Raw genomic sequence first — 14,965 nt, forward strand, 5'->3', positions numbered from 1 at the left:
ACGCCCCTTTAATACTTACTCTTCCCCAGGGAATTTTCATAGACCCCTGGGAGGGCATCATTCTTCTTTTTCTAGCAATAATCCAGCACAGGTTCTAAAAGAAGTGAGAGTGGCAGAAGGGAGAAAGGGTCTACACATCTTAGTAGGATCCCCAGACACCTTCCTGTTTCAGAATTTCCTTATTGAGACCCACGTTTTGTCCCCCTTTTCAGAAATATGTCTCTGTTTTTTAGGGAGGCTGCCCAGTGGACAAGACGCATAGGAATCAATGCAGGGCATGTCGGCTGAAGAAATGCTTGGAAGTCAACATGAATAAAGACGGTACTAGTGCATTCTTCTACCACCACCACCCCCGCAAAAAACAAAAACAAAACACCACCAGAGAGAAATGGACAGCAAACACATCAAGGGCTTGTGAAAACGATTGTCCAGAGAATGGATCTGTCCTTAGGGTTCCTATCAATATTGACAGCCTCCCAAAATTCTCTTCCTGTGACCCCTCCTCAGTAACTATCTTTTCACTTTACAAAGTTAAACCTCTTAATCTGCCTATATTTTTGGCTTGCAAGTAACTTTCCACAATCAGACCCTTTTGAAATACAACTACTGACTAGGAAAATTATTGCTATCCTAAATGACACTTTAAAGGCTGCAATCCTATGCAATCTTGCCTGGGAGAGAGAATCACTGAACTCAGTGAGACTTATTTCCAAGCAGACATGCATGGAAAGATTGCAAGCAAATAAAAAATGAAGAGCTCCCAGGTATGTCAGTAGGACCATATATCAGGAAATGGACCCAAGAACCTCAAACAAAAGCTGTTAAATATGTACACTGATAGGGTTCCAGAATTCTGAACAGTCATCCTCCCAGCAGGGCAGAATTTCAACTTATCCTGGCTGATAAAGCAAATCCAGCTGCCCCATCAAGCAAGTGATTGCCACTCACAGGGTATGTGTGTGCAACTGCAGGTTTGCATTCGATGCTCCTACCTGCAGTCCAAAGATCTACCTTTCCCATGTGCATATTGGTTATAGATGCTGCTGCACATAGGAGAGCCAACATCTTAATCAGTGATAGGGAGCCTTTGGATCTCCAGATGTTATTGGACTAGAAATCCTATCAGCCCTGACAGCTGGCCATTCTACTGGGAGCTGAAGCCCAAAGATATTTGGAAGGTCTCGGGTTTCCCATCCCTGATGAAAGTGAGTGGGTGTAGATTGGCAGGGACAATATGCACCTGTACATCTGGAGGAGCATCATCTGACTGATATTGCATTATTGCTGCATTAGTGTTGATCAGTTTTGGGGTACCTTTGGCCTTCTAGATGTTGCAGAATTACAGCTCCCATCATCCCTGGCCATTGGCCATGCTTCCTGGGGCTGATGCAAGTTGCAGTTCAGCAAGCTGTGGACAGCCGAATGTTCCCCACTGCTGGTAGATGAAAGTACATATCTTCATTTCCATGAAGTTGTCCTGGTAATCAAACACATCTTTTCTCCACTGTCTAAAATGGGGCTAGGATGCTTTACTTTTCCCTGTGTCAGACAATTAATTTGAATTACAGCTACAAAAATAAGAGATTCTCTGCTGCGCATATCAAAGTTACAATAATCAATATATATTTGAATAATAACTACCCGAAAAGGAAAGCTGTCCATTTTCTTTGGTGATATTACTATTGTGGTTGTGGCTGTCTATATAGGAATTATGTTCATTTTCCTTTGAAGACTAGTGAGGGTGCTTAATTTGTCACTTATTCAGTCTTGTAAGCAGCAAGTGTTTGTCTCTTTATGCTTTTTATGTTCCATGTGATCACTGAATATTTGAATCCTCCCTTAGTCATAATTTAAAATAGTTCCATATCACTGGGGATTTGATGCTGAATATTTGATCAGTTAGTTCAGATTACTAGATGAAATTCAGCTCCTACCCTAAAACAAACTCTTTATTCCTGCTGCCCCCTCATTCCTCATCTTTCATTCTCTAAAGACCCCTTGTCTAACAAATTATTTCTTTCCCTCAACATAGAATTGCTGTATGAGTTTCCTTCCTAGCCAAATTAATGTTTCTCTTTCCTCATAGAAGTTATGCCATGTATTCAATTGTTCTTTAATAATAATAATAATAATAATAATAATAATAATAATAATAATAATTTATTATTTGTACCCTGACCATCTGGCTGGGTTTCCCCAGCCACTCTGGGCAGCTTCCAACAAAGATTAAAATACATTAAAATGTCACACATTAAAAACTTCCCTAAACAGGGCTGCCTTCAGATGTCTTCTAAATGTCAGGTATTAGAACATATATGAGCATGTCATGACATCACAGCAAGTCAACAAATAGTGAAGTGGTGCTTGAATATAGCAAACAACCACCAGAGTTTAGCCTCTTTATATATGATTAGAGATGTATCGCACAGCAAGTTAATCCCATTAGAAGTTTTCAAAAATATCCCCCCCCCAAATTCCAAGTAGCACGCTAATGCAGGTTTTTATTCTCAGCTGTTCAACATGAAAGGGGACCAAGAACGTCCACAATAAGGAAACAAGTCGCTCTGTATTTCAGAGGACATAAGGAGGATAATGGAGCCACGCCACATTTCCCCTCTGCAGCTCTACCTGCCCCAGCTTTCTTCACTGCTGTTACTCAGCTGGAACCTCACAATCTAGAACTGGCTGCAGTTTCTACAACATCTGAAAGGCAGACCTTGGTGGGTCTGGCTCAACCAACTCCAAAGGTCAGCTCCTTCTTCTTCTTGATTCAGGGGAAATGCAGCATTATCCTGAGAGACTTTAGAAAAAGAAACCAGACTTTGTGATATTGGTATGGAATGAGGCCTCCTCAATCTGTTCTCACTTCATTTGGCTTGTGCAGCAATTAACTTCCTGATAAATTAATGATGCTGTGTTTGTGAAAGCAAGACTTTTGCACAATGCATTGGAGTAAAAATGAAGGAAGTTTCAGTGGTGTTTATTTCCTCGGAAGCCTCTTCAGGATGGCAGCCTAAATCAATAGTAAATTAATTAATGTATGTCTTAAAATATTATGTGTTCCAAATTGCCAGATAGTTCCAAAGTCATCAGAATGCCTTTAGGATGGAGCACAGATGGGTGGTATTCATTCTTACCACTTATTCATTGACTGTATTTAATAAAAAGTATTTATATGCCATCCTCTCACGAAAAATCAGGGTGGTGTACAGCAATGTAAAAACCTTCAAAAGCAATATGAACCCATCATTAAAATCGTTAAACCATACGATTGTCATGCTCAATTTCCACCCATTAATGTATGGAGGAATAGTTTCACATGCTGGCACTGCTGCAAACTTGTTGCTAGGGGCTCCAGTCCAAGCATAGGCCATGGAATTCAAGGTACCACTATTACAAACGTTCCAACTGTGCAAGCATATCAGCTTGCAAGATAGAATCCCACCACTGCCCCCCTGTGTGCTATTCTGGGGGTTTTCCTGACCCCGCGGGAACCAATTTCCTGGGGCACCTGGAGGAGGAGAGGGGGGAAGTCCCACCCTCTTGCCAAGTTAAATCAACATCCCTCACTAACTGAGTCAGGACTGAGAACCAAGATAGATGAGATGCCAATTAGGGTTTTTTTTTGGGGGGGGGGGACATAAAAGGGGAGGGCAATCTGTAATGGGACCAAGGGCAGGGTCTAGAGGGGCTTAAATCTTTTGCCTCTTGCTGTAGTCCCAATCTGAATCAGCCCCCAACACTATTAGCTGGGATTTTAGAAAATTATTTGCTGCCTGCCATGTGAGCATTTCAAGGTGCTACATATCACAAAACATTTCAAGATGTTGTATATCATAACATATACAATTACATTTAGAATCAAGTTCAATCAAGCTGTCAGTGGAATACTTAAAATTCATCAGATAGCAAAGGCCGTGGTGAACAAAAAGGCTTTACCTTGCAGTGAGTGCCTTATTTCTGAGAGAGACATTTATTCTCTTGCATTTTTATTCCACCTCTCTTCTTGTCATGGAATGCAAGTGGTTGTCAGGTGCTCACCAATCCAGGCACCCATGAGACCCAGATCTGCTTAGCTTCACCAAGGTGGTGTGCCTTCATGGGCAGCATTATAAGACATCTGGCAAACCTGAATTACCTTGCTTTGAGAAACGGAGTTTTACAAATATGTCAGGGATATCCCAGTTTTATTCTGACGAGTTTTAGACTGTTACAATATTGACAGTCGAATCCAAATATTGGAAGTACTCACATAATACTTATTGCTGAAGTATAAGCTTAGTGGTGGCTACAGATATTTCCCTCAAACACCGTAATGTTTTTTTTTCTGTAATCCATAACTGCCCATTTTTGCCCAAATTCATCTCTGAGGTCTGGACTACATATGCAGCAGAATAAGAGAAGGGGTGCATTTTTGAATGCTTCACCACATAAGAAAAAAAAATCCCCTTGCAAGAGGAAAATGAGCACATCAGGGACAAAAAATCCAGCATGGTCCATCCTCTGACTGTGCTAGTTTTTTACTTACAGGGAGAATGTTATGTCAGGAAGCATTTTAAAACACCCTTCACCTATAGTCTGGAATGGTAAAGTATATTCTACTAAAACTTCATTCTGTTGCACGTGTAGATTTAGTCTGAGCATCAACCTTCCTAAATACAGGATCCACTTACTGACTATGCATGAAGCGTGAAAGGCAGGATGTGGTGCCTTTTAAGCACATATTCAATTCTTCAGTTTGACTTTTAATTGTGTATTGCCTTGATACCTGTCCAAACCAAACAAAATATTTACCACTCACCCTACCAAAATTGAGTATCTATGTAAATCAGCTTGGGGGGGGGCATATCTTAAGGTAGTTGGTTAAGCCAGTGGTTCCTAAAATCTCCCCCTACCATTTTTCTTCTTTCTTTTGTTTTGCTGATACCCTCCTTTGTAAGACCCAGATTCAATAATCAAGTACTTAATTAAATAACCAGCTATTTGTCAAACATAAGCTCATGCCTATTACCTTCTGAAATATTTTTTATGCAACCTTTGACTTTTAGTACCCGCACGAAGTCAGTGGCACTCCCATGTATCTCTACGAAGTGGCTACTGAATCTGTTTGTGAGTCTGCGGCAAGGCTTCTCTTCATGAGCATCAAATGGGCTAAAAGTGTCCCTGCTTTTTCTACCCTATCATTACAAGATCAGGTAAGATTTACTGTATTTTTCGCTCCACAGGGCGCACCGGACCATAGGGCGCACCTTGTTTTTAGAGGAGGAAATCATTTTTCTGGTTTTCCTCCTCTAAAAGCCCTGTTTTTTTGAGGATCAGCTAAAAGTGTTGCAGCTTTTTTGCAAAGGGAAAAGCCCTGGTTTTTTTGAGGATCAGCTAAAAGTTTTGCAGCTTTTTTTGCAAAGGGAAAAGCAAAAATTTTGCTGATCAGCTGCTGAGCGGGGTCCTTTCAACACCCCCTTTTCTCTTTGTAAAATAAAAAGCATGATCCTCTTTTGGCCCCTGGGCAATTTAGCTCCAGGGACCACCATTCGCTCCATAAGACGCGCAGATATTTCCACTTACTTTTTAGGAGGAAAAAAGTGTGTCTTATGGAGCGAAAAATATGGTATATATAATGGGGGGGGCAGGAAATGACAACATTTCTCTTAAGCCGATTGCTCAGCATTGATTTAGACCATGTGATTATCAGTGCTGTTGTTAGCCAAGTGAAGGATTAAAACATATACTTCATCCAGTATATATCCAGTATAATTTAAAAGGTTCCTTTCCAGTTGCCTTCTATCATAGTATGAGTCTTGGCTTACTTAATTATATAAGATGAGCCTGCTGGATCAGGCCAGTGGCCCATCTAGTCCACCATCCTGTTCTCACAGTGGCCAACTGGATGTCTGTGAGACACCGGCAAGCAGAACCTAAGCAGAATAGCACCATCCACTGTTGCTGCTGCTGCTGCAGTCTCCAGCAAGCAGTATTCAGAAGCATAATGCCTCTGACAGTGGAGGCTGAGCAAAACCACTTGACAGCCTTCACCTTCATGAATTGCTTGAGTCACCTGCAGTTTATTGCAGAGCAAAACCCCTTCTGCAGAGCACCTGCTCTTTCTTTGTAGCACACCATGTGCTGCAGTGAGTTGCTTGGTTGGAGTTTGTGGTTAATATTCCTGGCTTTTAGTAGGGAATTAGACTGGATTTATTTGTAAAGGGTTAGGCGGGTACAACATTCAGAACAATGGGGGGTGGAATAGTCAAAGTCATAGCATAATTGAAAACAAAGGCAATCATTATCATGAAAGGTTACCAAACACAGTTGTAAGTCCCTGCCAATGTCACTTGTCTATTCTCTACAGGTTTTTTTTTGGGGGGGGGCAAGTCTTGGTAAGCCTCCATGGAAGGTGAAAGAGATCCACAATAGTGGGGGCCATCAAAGAGAAAGACTTGCTTAGAGTTGCCAGACGTCTGGAACTTCCTGGACATATACAGAATCAGCAGCAGTGTCTGGGTGAAAAATGGTAAAATGTCCAGGAAAATCTGGACGTACAGCAGCCCATGTTGGCAGCTCCAAAATGGCATTTTATTTTATTTTATTTTTTGCAGTTTTGCCAAAACTAAAAAAAAAAAGCTCAACAACTTTTCTGTCCAGATTTTCACTGAAATATGGCAACCCTCGTCTTGCTTCGTGTCTTAGTTCAGGGGTGTTCAGCCCAGGCAGATGTGTTGCTTTTAAAAATCTTCAACAAAGCCATAAGAGTTAATCAAACTGATGCTTGCAGTTTATTGATGTTAGCACATTCCATCGTCACCCCAAAACCAACTTGGTTGGCAGAAACTCCCACATGATCCCTTGCAGGAATGTGTGGTGCCTCCAGCAGACTGACAACTCAATGGGGATTGCATGAAGGTGTCATTTTTATTTATTTTTTTGAGATGATTCCTCCAGGTGGGGGTATGCAGGACTGCTGAAATTTGCATACTAAAGGTATCTGGAAATGCAGAAACCATGTTAGCAACATATATGCCTCCACATGGAGCTAACATTTAATACAACTGGCTTCCGCATGTGATCTGTTGGAGCAAGAGTTCAGTGGTGCCCTGTGCGCTCAAGGCAGACTATATGTGTTGGAGCCCCATAGCATCTGAACTGTGGTGGTGTTACACTCATGCACTGTTGAGATCAGTGGGACTCTAGTCAGTCATGTGCCTCCCTTCTCCCACTGATGTCAACAGAACTTAGGCAAAACTTTACTTGCATCAGGGCTTCAGGTACATTGATTCAGATTGGTATAGGAATGGACTATGTTTCTCAAAGCCAGTGGTTCCCAGTTGGTGGTCCAAGGACCCAAGGGGGACCATGTAACCCACCCAGGGGGGTCCGTGGCACCATTCACACAACAAAAACTACCACAGAGATATCAAAACTTCCATGGCTTGGCTTTTGAAAAACAGGGGGTCTGCAGTACTTAAGATAATTTATATTTTTTTTGATAGCCACATTCCCCCCCCCCCCAAAAAAAACTGACTTGTTTTAGACTATGTCAACTTAAATTGGGTGTGAGCAATAAGCACATTAGCAATCCTAACCATGCCTGGACGACAGAGGACAAGATAGTTGGACAGTGTTCTCGAAGCTACCAACATGAGTTTGACCAAACTGTGGGAGGCAGTGGAAGACAGGAGTGCCTGGCGTACTCTGGTCCATGGGGTCACGAAGAGTCGGACACGACTAAACAACTAAACAACAACCATGCCTACTCCCATTGAATTAAAATAGTGCTTACCTTAAAGCAAGCAATCATCTCTCTGCTTCTTCCTGCCTTATGGAAAAGACTACATATTCCCCTAATTAAATTAGCTGCAACACCCCATCCTTCACATTCTTCCTTCCAGTGCAAATGCCCTGCCACCAGCATGGGTGACTTCTAATTAAGGCAAGGCTTCGTTGGGGGAAACCCAGCCAGATGGGCAGCGTACAAATACATTATTATTATTATTATTATTATTATTATTATTATTATTCGTTTGGTTTACCACAAAAAATTCTCCAAAGAACTTACCAATTAAACTGAGACCTAGAAAAGTAATGGGGGAAGAAACTTTCCCAGAAATGGGAGTCCCATCAATATACTGTACAAGGAATGGCTTAGTGCAGATTAAAGTGATCACTGAACGGATCTCTGTAAAATAGGCCTATTATCCATGTCAGGAATCAGATTATCCTGTCATTTTAAATGAACTGGCTGCATATCTAACATTCAAAATTAAAGGCAAGTTGCATGAATAGTTACATGAAATTAATCCCTCTTTTAAAGCCCAAGGATTTCATTAACTGCACCATTATCCTCTCTGGGCTTTATAGACCAGACTGTGAGTTGCAGTTTCGGCTCACCCAAAATTCTGAACTGTGGATTTTTGTTTAGACATTTTTCTTTTGCTGTCCTCCCACTTACATCAAATGCAAGTCATAGTTCCAATAATCACAGTCAGTAATGAAGGAGACAGAAAACAAAGAATATGATCTTTATACTTAAATTATTCTGTTGTTTATAACTTAGTCATTTGCACCTTAACTTCGAGAACAGCAAAGACTTTACCTGCCTACTGTACGCCTCCTATTATTGTAGATGCTGCACTCAGTTATGGGGGAAGATGTTGTGGCATCTTCAGTGCCAAAGTAAGATTCAGTTGCCTGTCCAATTGGATTCTGTATGTGGAACAGGAATGCAGTGTCTGTCTTGTCCTTTGCCCAGAGAGCAAAATATTTTGGGCCAGCAGAGTGGCTAGTCCTCAAAATATTGGAGACTGACTTTGTCAATATGGGAAGGTTGTCAAACTTTGAGTCTCAAAGGGCTATCAGGAATCTCCAAGTTGGATAGCAAGGTCACCTCTGAATAATCTTGCCTCCCCAAGGCTGGGAAACTTGTGAGTTTTGGCCTTCTCCTGACCAGTGGAGAATGGGGTGGGGCTTCATACACAGCTGAGCAGCTTTGTAGCAGGTTAGCCAACATTACCACCACCTGCTGGCTGAATACCATCATTATCCATACCACCCATTATCCATGTGGTTGTCAGTGAAACCATAGTAGAGTTGCCATATTTCAAAAAGTGAAAATGTGGACACAAAAGTAAAGTTACCAGATTATTTTCAGTGAATCTGGGGACACTTTTCAACTTCCTACTAAATAGATGGATTTGGTCAGGGGACTGATTTGTAAATCCGGGGATTGTCCCCGGGAAACGGTGACATCTGTTAACCTTACACAAAAGTTGTTGTGTGTCGGCATGGGCTGCCATATGACTGGACTTTCCTGGACATTTCAGCAATTTCCCGACCGGATGCTGCTTAAGGGGGGCTGAATACCGGCTATGTCCAGGAAATTATACAACAGGGAGAACAGCGCCAAGGGATGCAGGAGGCCCAGTTAATTACAATGTCTTCTGGTCCCTTTTGTCCAATATTTGAAAAGCTTTGTGTGCATCTATACTGACAAATGACTTGCGTAACCCCAGCACTACCTGTGCAGTCCACGCAACTGATTTAGCCCAATGGTCCAGGCCTGTCCTGGAGAGAGGAGAAGGTACCTGGAACCACATGCGGCTACCTAAACAAACCCAAGGAGAAATGATTGTAATAAAACTTGTATGGCAGTCATTTGCTTCCCTAACCAGATCAATTTATTACATTACATTACATTACAACTTCTTTGGGACAAATGACAACAAGAAGGTTGCAAAAACAAAGAGGATGCTTGGTTGTGGATGTCAAATTCAATCTGGAAAATAGGTGTTGTCGTCGTCGTCGTCTTCCCCCCCCCCCCCAAAAAAAAATTTCAGTGGTAGGAAAAGGAAACTAGCCTGGGTGGGCAATGTTCATTTTATATAAAGAGTAGCGCTTTTGTGCAACTTTCACATGTGGAGCGCAAGAAGTGCTTCATGTATTGTTGGTTTTATGCAGTACCTTACAGCTGAAGCCATTCAGGCAGCACCCAAGCATTAAATATGTGGTACTTTATAATATCCATAGATGCTCTTAATCAAGATGAGAAAGCGAAAACTAAAATGTTCCCGGCAGGAGTGGGGATGGGAGAAAACAGCGCAGGCATTTTAAAGCCATTTCTAAAACAACAGAAATTTACATAGTGAAATTGTTTATCAATCTATAAATTATACACCATGTTATATCGTACCTCTATTGTATGACAGCTGATGCTTTTGGAAGACGCTTGGAGGGAACTGTTTGTTCTAGGAATAGCACAATGGGCCATTCCAGTTGATGCTAACACTCTACTGGCTGTATCTGGTAAGAATTGCACAATTTAATGACTTTGTTATAGAAATTACCATAAAAATACATTACTGAAAAAAAGGACAACATGTAAAGAATAACAAATCCCTTCTGAACAATAGAGTATACCTGTCATTTATAAATCTATATTTAAATGCAAATAATGTTGTTTTGTTGCATTCATGACTGCTTGCATTGTCATTTAAATGCAAATTACTGTGTTTGTTATCATCCAACAGAAGATTTCATACTAACTTTCCTACATTATAGTTAGTTTTGTGTTGAAGTGGATCTCAATGTAACAATGGAATAGCTATTGATACATGTGATTTTTAATTTTTTTTTTGCAGAAATCAATCCATAAAATACATTCAGATGACCTATTAGTGTATTTATTTCACATGTTTGTGTTCCAGGAATGAATGGAGACAACACAGATTCTCAAAAGCTGAATAAGATTATCTCAGAAATACAGGCTTTACAAGAGGTTGTGGCTAGATTTAGACAGCTTCGGTTAGATGCTACAGAATTTGCCTGTCTCAAATGCATCGTCACTTTTAAAGCTGGTAAGGGGAATATAAAAATAGCCTTTTTGGCATCTATCAGTAGGCTGTGCAGTGGCCCAGTATCCTACCTCCAATAGCACATTACAATGAACATCATAGATTAATGATGTGGGCTGAAGTGCAGAGCCACTTCTCAACTGGGACACCCAGAAAATTCCAATTTAAAATGAGTACCAATCCTTGTTCCTTGACATGGGCTCTTTTAAAATTCCATGGAACACAGGGGGCTTTTTCAGGAAAGCAATTGTGTCCTCAGTTAATGAAGAATTTAGCACGGGGGTAGGCAACCTAAGGCCCGGGGCTGGATGCGGCCCAATTGCCTTCTCAATCTGGCCTGCAGATGGTCCAGGAATCAATGTGTTTTTAGATGAGTATAATGTGTCCTTTTATTAAAAATGCATCTCTGGGTTATTTGTGGGGCCTGCCTGGTGTTTTTACATGAGTAGAATGTGTGCTTTTATTTAAAATTAATATCTGGGTTATTTGTGGTGCATAGGAATTCGTTCATTCCCCCCCCCCCAAAAAAAATATAGTCCGGCCCACCACATGGTCTGAGGGACGGTAGACTGGCCCACGGCTGAAAAAGGTTGCTGACCCCTGATTTAGCATATTGGTATCTTGATGAGTCTGAGCAATTTTGTATTGCAGAGACTACTGGGGGCAGACTTATAAACCCCTCAATAGCTTGGGTCCATCATATTTAAGAATCATGTCTCCCTTTTCATCCTATTGTGAACTTTATGATTGACCAAGACTGGCCATCTAAATGCTGCCTTCCACACACCATATTTGGTGAGCATAAGCATTCGAAGATATATTCCAGTATATTCTCAGGCCTTTAATGTCTACCAAGGCCCAAGCCTGAGTATCTTGTCAAAGGAAGTCCACAAGGTTTTTATTTGGTTGGCCATTGGAGGCTGAAATGAAAACAAGTAACAGTTTCTCTCATCTGTTTATTGCTGCTAATTGAAAATGTGACACTGCTTTACACTTATTAAAATTTGCGGGAGCTTTCCGGGTGGGACACATGTTGTCAAACTGAAATTGTAGAATGCCATAAGCAGTGAAATGGAATCACCAAGATGTGCCTTCATGCTTGTAGGTGGTGCTATGGAGTTAAGTGGTGAAGTGTAACATTAGTTGGCATCGAGTTAATATTGACTGTTCTGATTAATAAGTGAAGAGTGGTCAATCTGCTTTTCAGTACCTACGCATAGCGGTTCTGAACTCAGAAGTTTTAGAAATGCTGCCGCCATAGCAGCTCTTCAAGATGAAGCTCAGCTCACCCTGAACAGCTACATTCATACTAGGTGAGGACACTAGATTTGAATACATTTTCCCCCCAAGCTCTTAATTTGCTGTACCTGCAGTAAGTTTATTCAACCCAGGCAAATAATTCAGATGAAAGGGGGGGAAGAAATAAAGGGCATAATGTTTAATACCTGATGATAAACAAAATGAATTTAAAACAGCAGCACAGAAAGCTTCTCTCTCTTCACAATCAGATTACAGCCGTACCTTGGATCTCAAACGCCTTGTAAGTCAAACGTTTTGGCTCCTGAACGCCACAAACCTGGAAGTGACTGTTCCGGTTTGCGAACTATTTTTGAAAGCCAAATGTCCGACGGGGCTTCCGCAGCTTCTGATTCGCTGCAGGGGCTTCCTGCAGCCAATCCGAAGCAGCACTTTGGTTTCCGAACGTTTTAGAAGTCAGACAGACTTCTGGAACGGATTCTGTTCGACTTGCAATGTACAACTGTATTAGCATTTTTAAGACACGTTGCTTCTGTGAAGTGGCTTTTAATCTGTTGTGTAGATGAGAGATGGCTTTAGCCTGGAATTTCAATCTTGTTGAGTTTTGGAATGCTTTCATGGGTGAAAATTTATATTTTTAGAATTTTAACTGATTTTTTGTGGTGGGGGGGGGAGCATGTTACATCATCAAAGTGTAGAATCAAGCTACAGTTCTGCAAGTAACCAATCCCACTGATTTCAAATGGGAGGACCTCATGGCTGTGCAGAGATCTGAGCCAGTCCAGCATTCACTCCATCCACTATACCCAGCAGTGGGCAGCAGATAAATTGGAATCTACTGGAAGATCTCTAGGATTTGTAGTAGGTTGGCAAGGGTTTCCAATTCCCAATTGTCTGATGATATCAACAGCAAAAAACCTTCCTCTCATTAGGCTGCTGAATCAAAGAAAGGGGACAGAATACCGGAATGGCATTATGGGAAGAAAACTGGTGAGCAGTTCTAGTACTGCAAATTTCTGGGCTGATCGTGTGTTCAGAGGTGCCCATAACTGTAATTCTAATGTGCATCTATCCTATGAGTGACTATTGTGTACATTACTCTGACTGAGGTTCTAGTAAAAAAAAAAAAAAAAAAAAAGTTCTACAAGCCTGAAGTCTGTCCACCTTTGCACTTTACCACATTCAGATTACAAAGTATACTATTTTGTTGGCATTTTGATTGTTGGCTTTCCCGAAGGCAATCAACAGCATAAAAAATATGAGTATTATTTATATCCATAGCATTAACTCTCATGCTTGCCTTCCAGGTACCCCACACAGCCCTGTCGCTTTGGGAAACTCTTGTTGCTTTTGCCAGCTTTACGTTCGATTAGTCCCTCCACAATAGAAGAAGTATTTTTCAAAAAAACCATTGGGAATGTGCCAATCACAAGACTGCTTTCAGATATGTACAAATCCAGTGACATCTAGACTGACCTGGGGGGGCGGGGCAAATGAGAATGATCAGGGTCACCATTTCTGAAGAACTTCTCGATCAATGGAGAGCAAGCCTCAGCTAACAAACTCTACAAGAAGCTGGAGCCTGGAAACGTTTTAACCTAGTGACAAAATATACCCAATAGATATGGTTTTGCGGCCTTGAACAGAGCAACTTTAAGTCCTTGGGGGTGCGGGTGGAGAAATACTGTGCTCCATGGAAAAACCTGCTGTAGAATGAACTTGGCTGCTGCTTCTCCTAGTGGAGCCAATTCACTTGTCATTCATAGTTAAAAAAGGCTGTGCTAGTCTGCCATTTAGTTGGCAGATGTGACAAGGTAAAGAAGAAGGTCCTTTAGGGTTGTTGTTTCTTCATACTTTGAAAAATGGGGTAACCAAACATTGTTCTGTCGTCATGTGTCATGAGGTGGCCTTCAAAAATGGTTTGTTTTTTTAAGTAGCTTGTTTAAGTGAATGCTTTTTATGAGAGGTAACACTGAATACCAGGTTATAGAAACATTTGCTTCATCTGTAACGTAATAATAAAAGTGGCCTTCATCATGGATTTTTAAGACGTACGCTGGCAAATACCTTTTGAATTCAATAGGCTATGCCTCCTTGTTAAAAACAACGCAGGGGTGGACTTCACGTCTAAGTCTGGCCAACATTTCAGTTTGGATTACCATCTCAGACAGAAGAGCTTTAAATAAAAAGTTGTTTTTCTTTTCTTTTTTTAAAAAAAATGCATGTTAAGCGAAGACTAAACAGCAAAACCAAATAAAAGAAAAAGGAGAGGATTGATACAGCAAACTGATAGCTGTCCCACTGGCATAGTGCTGAAACCAAAGGCAACGGTGGTCAAACTCTTTGTCAATGAGATGCGCAAAAAAGGTACCTGACTTATAATATAAACAGTTTTGAACCGTCTCACAATGGAAGAAAAGGATGGTTGATCAATACAAACCTAATACTCTAGCAGCTTTTTAGAAAAGTCCAGGTTCTAATAAAAGCCTCTCTCTCACACCACTCCTCACAAAACACACATATTATGAGCTGCTTAATTTGATGAGAATACACTTATGGAAATGTAGGGGGAATTAAAAGATAACTGCTGTACTTTTCAAGTTTTTATTTGTTTTAGGAACTAGCACTGAGAAAGGAGAACCAGCACTTGAAGTATCATAGAATGAGTAAAACTTCTCTTGTACAAAAATGGATTAACTGATTTGTGAAGTTAAGGTTGTACTCATTGTATTTACAAAGAATAAAAAATATATTAAGTTTAAAATAGTGTGGCCTTTGATTAAACACTACTCCCCCACTGATGGTGCAATTTCCAAGAAACAGGTAAAAAAAAAATAATGGGGTGAGTATACCGCTATGTTTTA

General features: G+C 40.9%; 1 protein-coding gene across 3 annotated transcripts in view; it reads left to right on the top strand.

The window, feature by feature from the left end:
* The window catches only part of NR2E1 (nuclear receptor subfamily 2 group E member 1), a 28,451-nt gene extending 13,586 nt beyond the window's left edge, over positions 1-14,865 (top strand). For 2 of the 3 annotated variants that reach the window (XM_033143549.1, XM_033143548.1), the window contains exons 3-9: positions 234-321; positions 2,512-2,747; positions 5,049-5,195; positions 10,200-10,296; positions 10,698-10,847; positions 12,052-12,157; positions 13,409-14,865. In XM_033143549.1, coding sequence (XP_032999440.1) covers positions 234-321; positions 2,512-2,747; positions 5,049-5,195; positions 10,200-10,296; positions 10,698-10,847; positions 12,052-12,157; positions 13,409-13,571 — 987 coding nt within the window. In that variant the 3' untranslated portion in view covers positions 13,572-14,865. The remainder of the gene's footprint in view (positions 1-233; positions 322-2,511; positions 2,748-5,048; positions 5,196-10,199; positions 10,297-10,697; positions 10,848-12,051; positions 12,158-13,408) is intronic. The other variant, XM_033143550.1, reaches the window with a different exon arrangement.
* The last annotated feature ends 100 nt before the right edge of the window (positions 14,866-14,965 follow it).

This window comes from Lacerta agilis, chromosome 3, assembly GCF_009819535.1.
Source record: "Lacerta agilis isolate rLacAgi1 chromosome 3, rLacAgi1.pri, whole genome shotgun sequence".
Taxonomy (NCBI): domain Eukaryota; kingdom Metazoa; phylum Chordata; class Lepidosauria; order Squamata; family Lacertidae; genus Lacerta; species Lacerta agilis.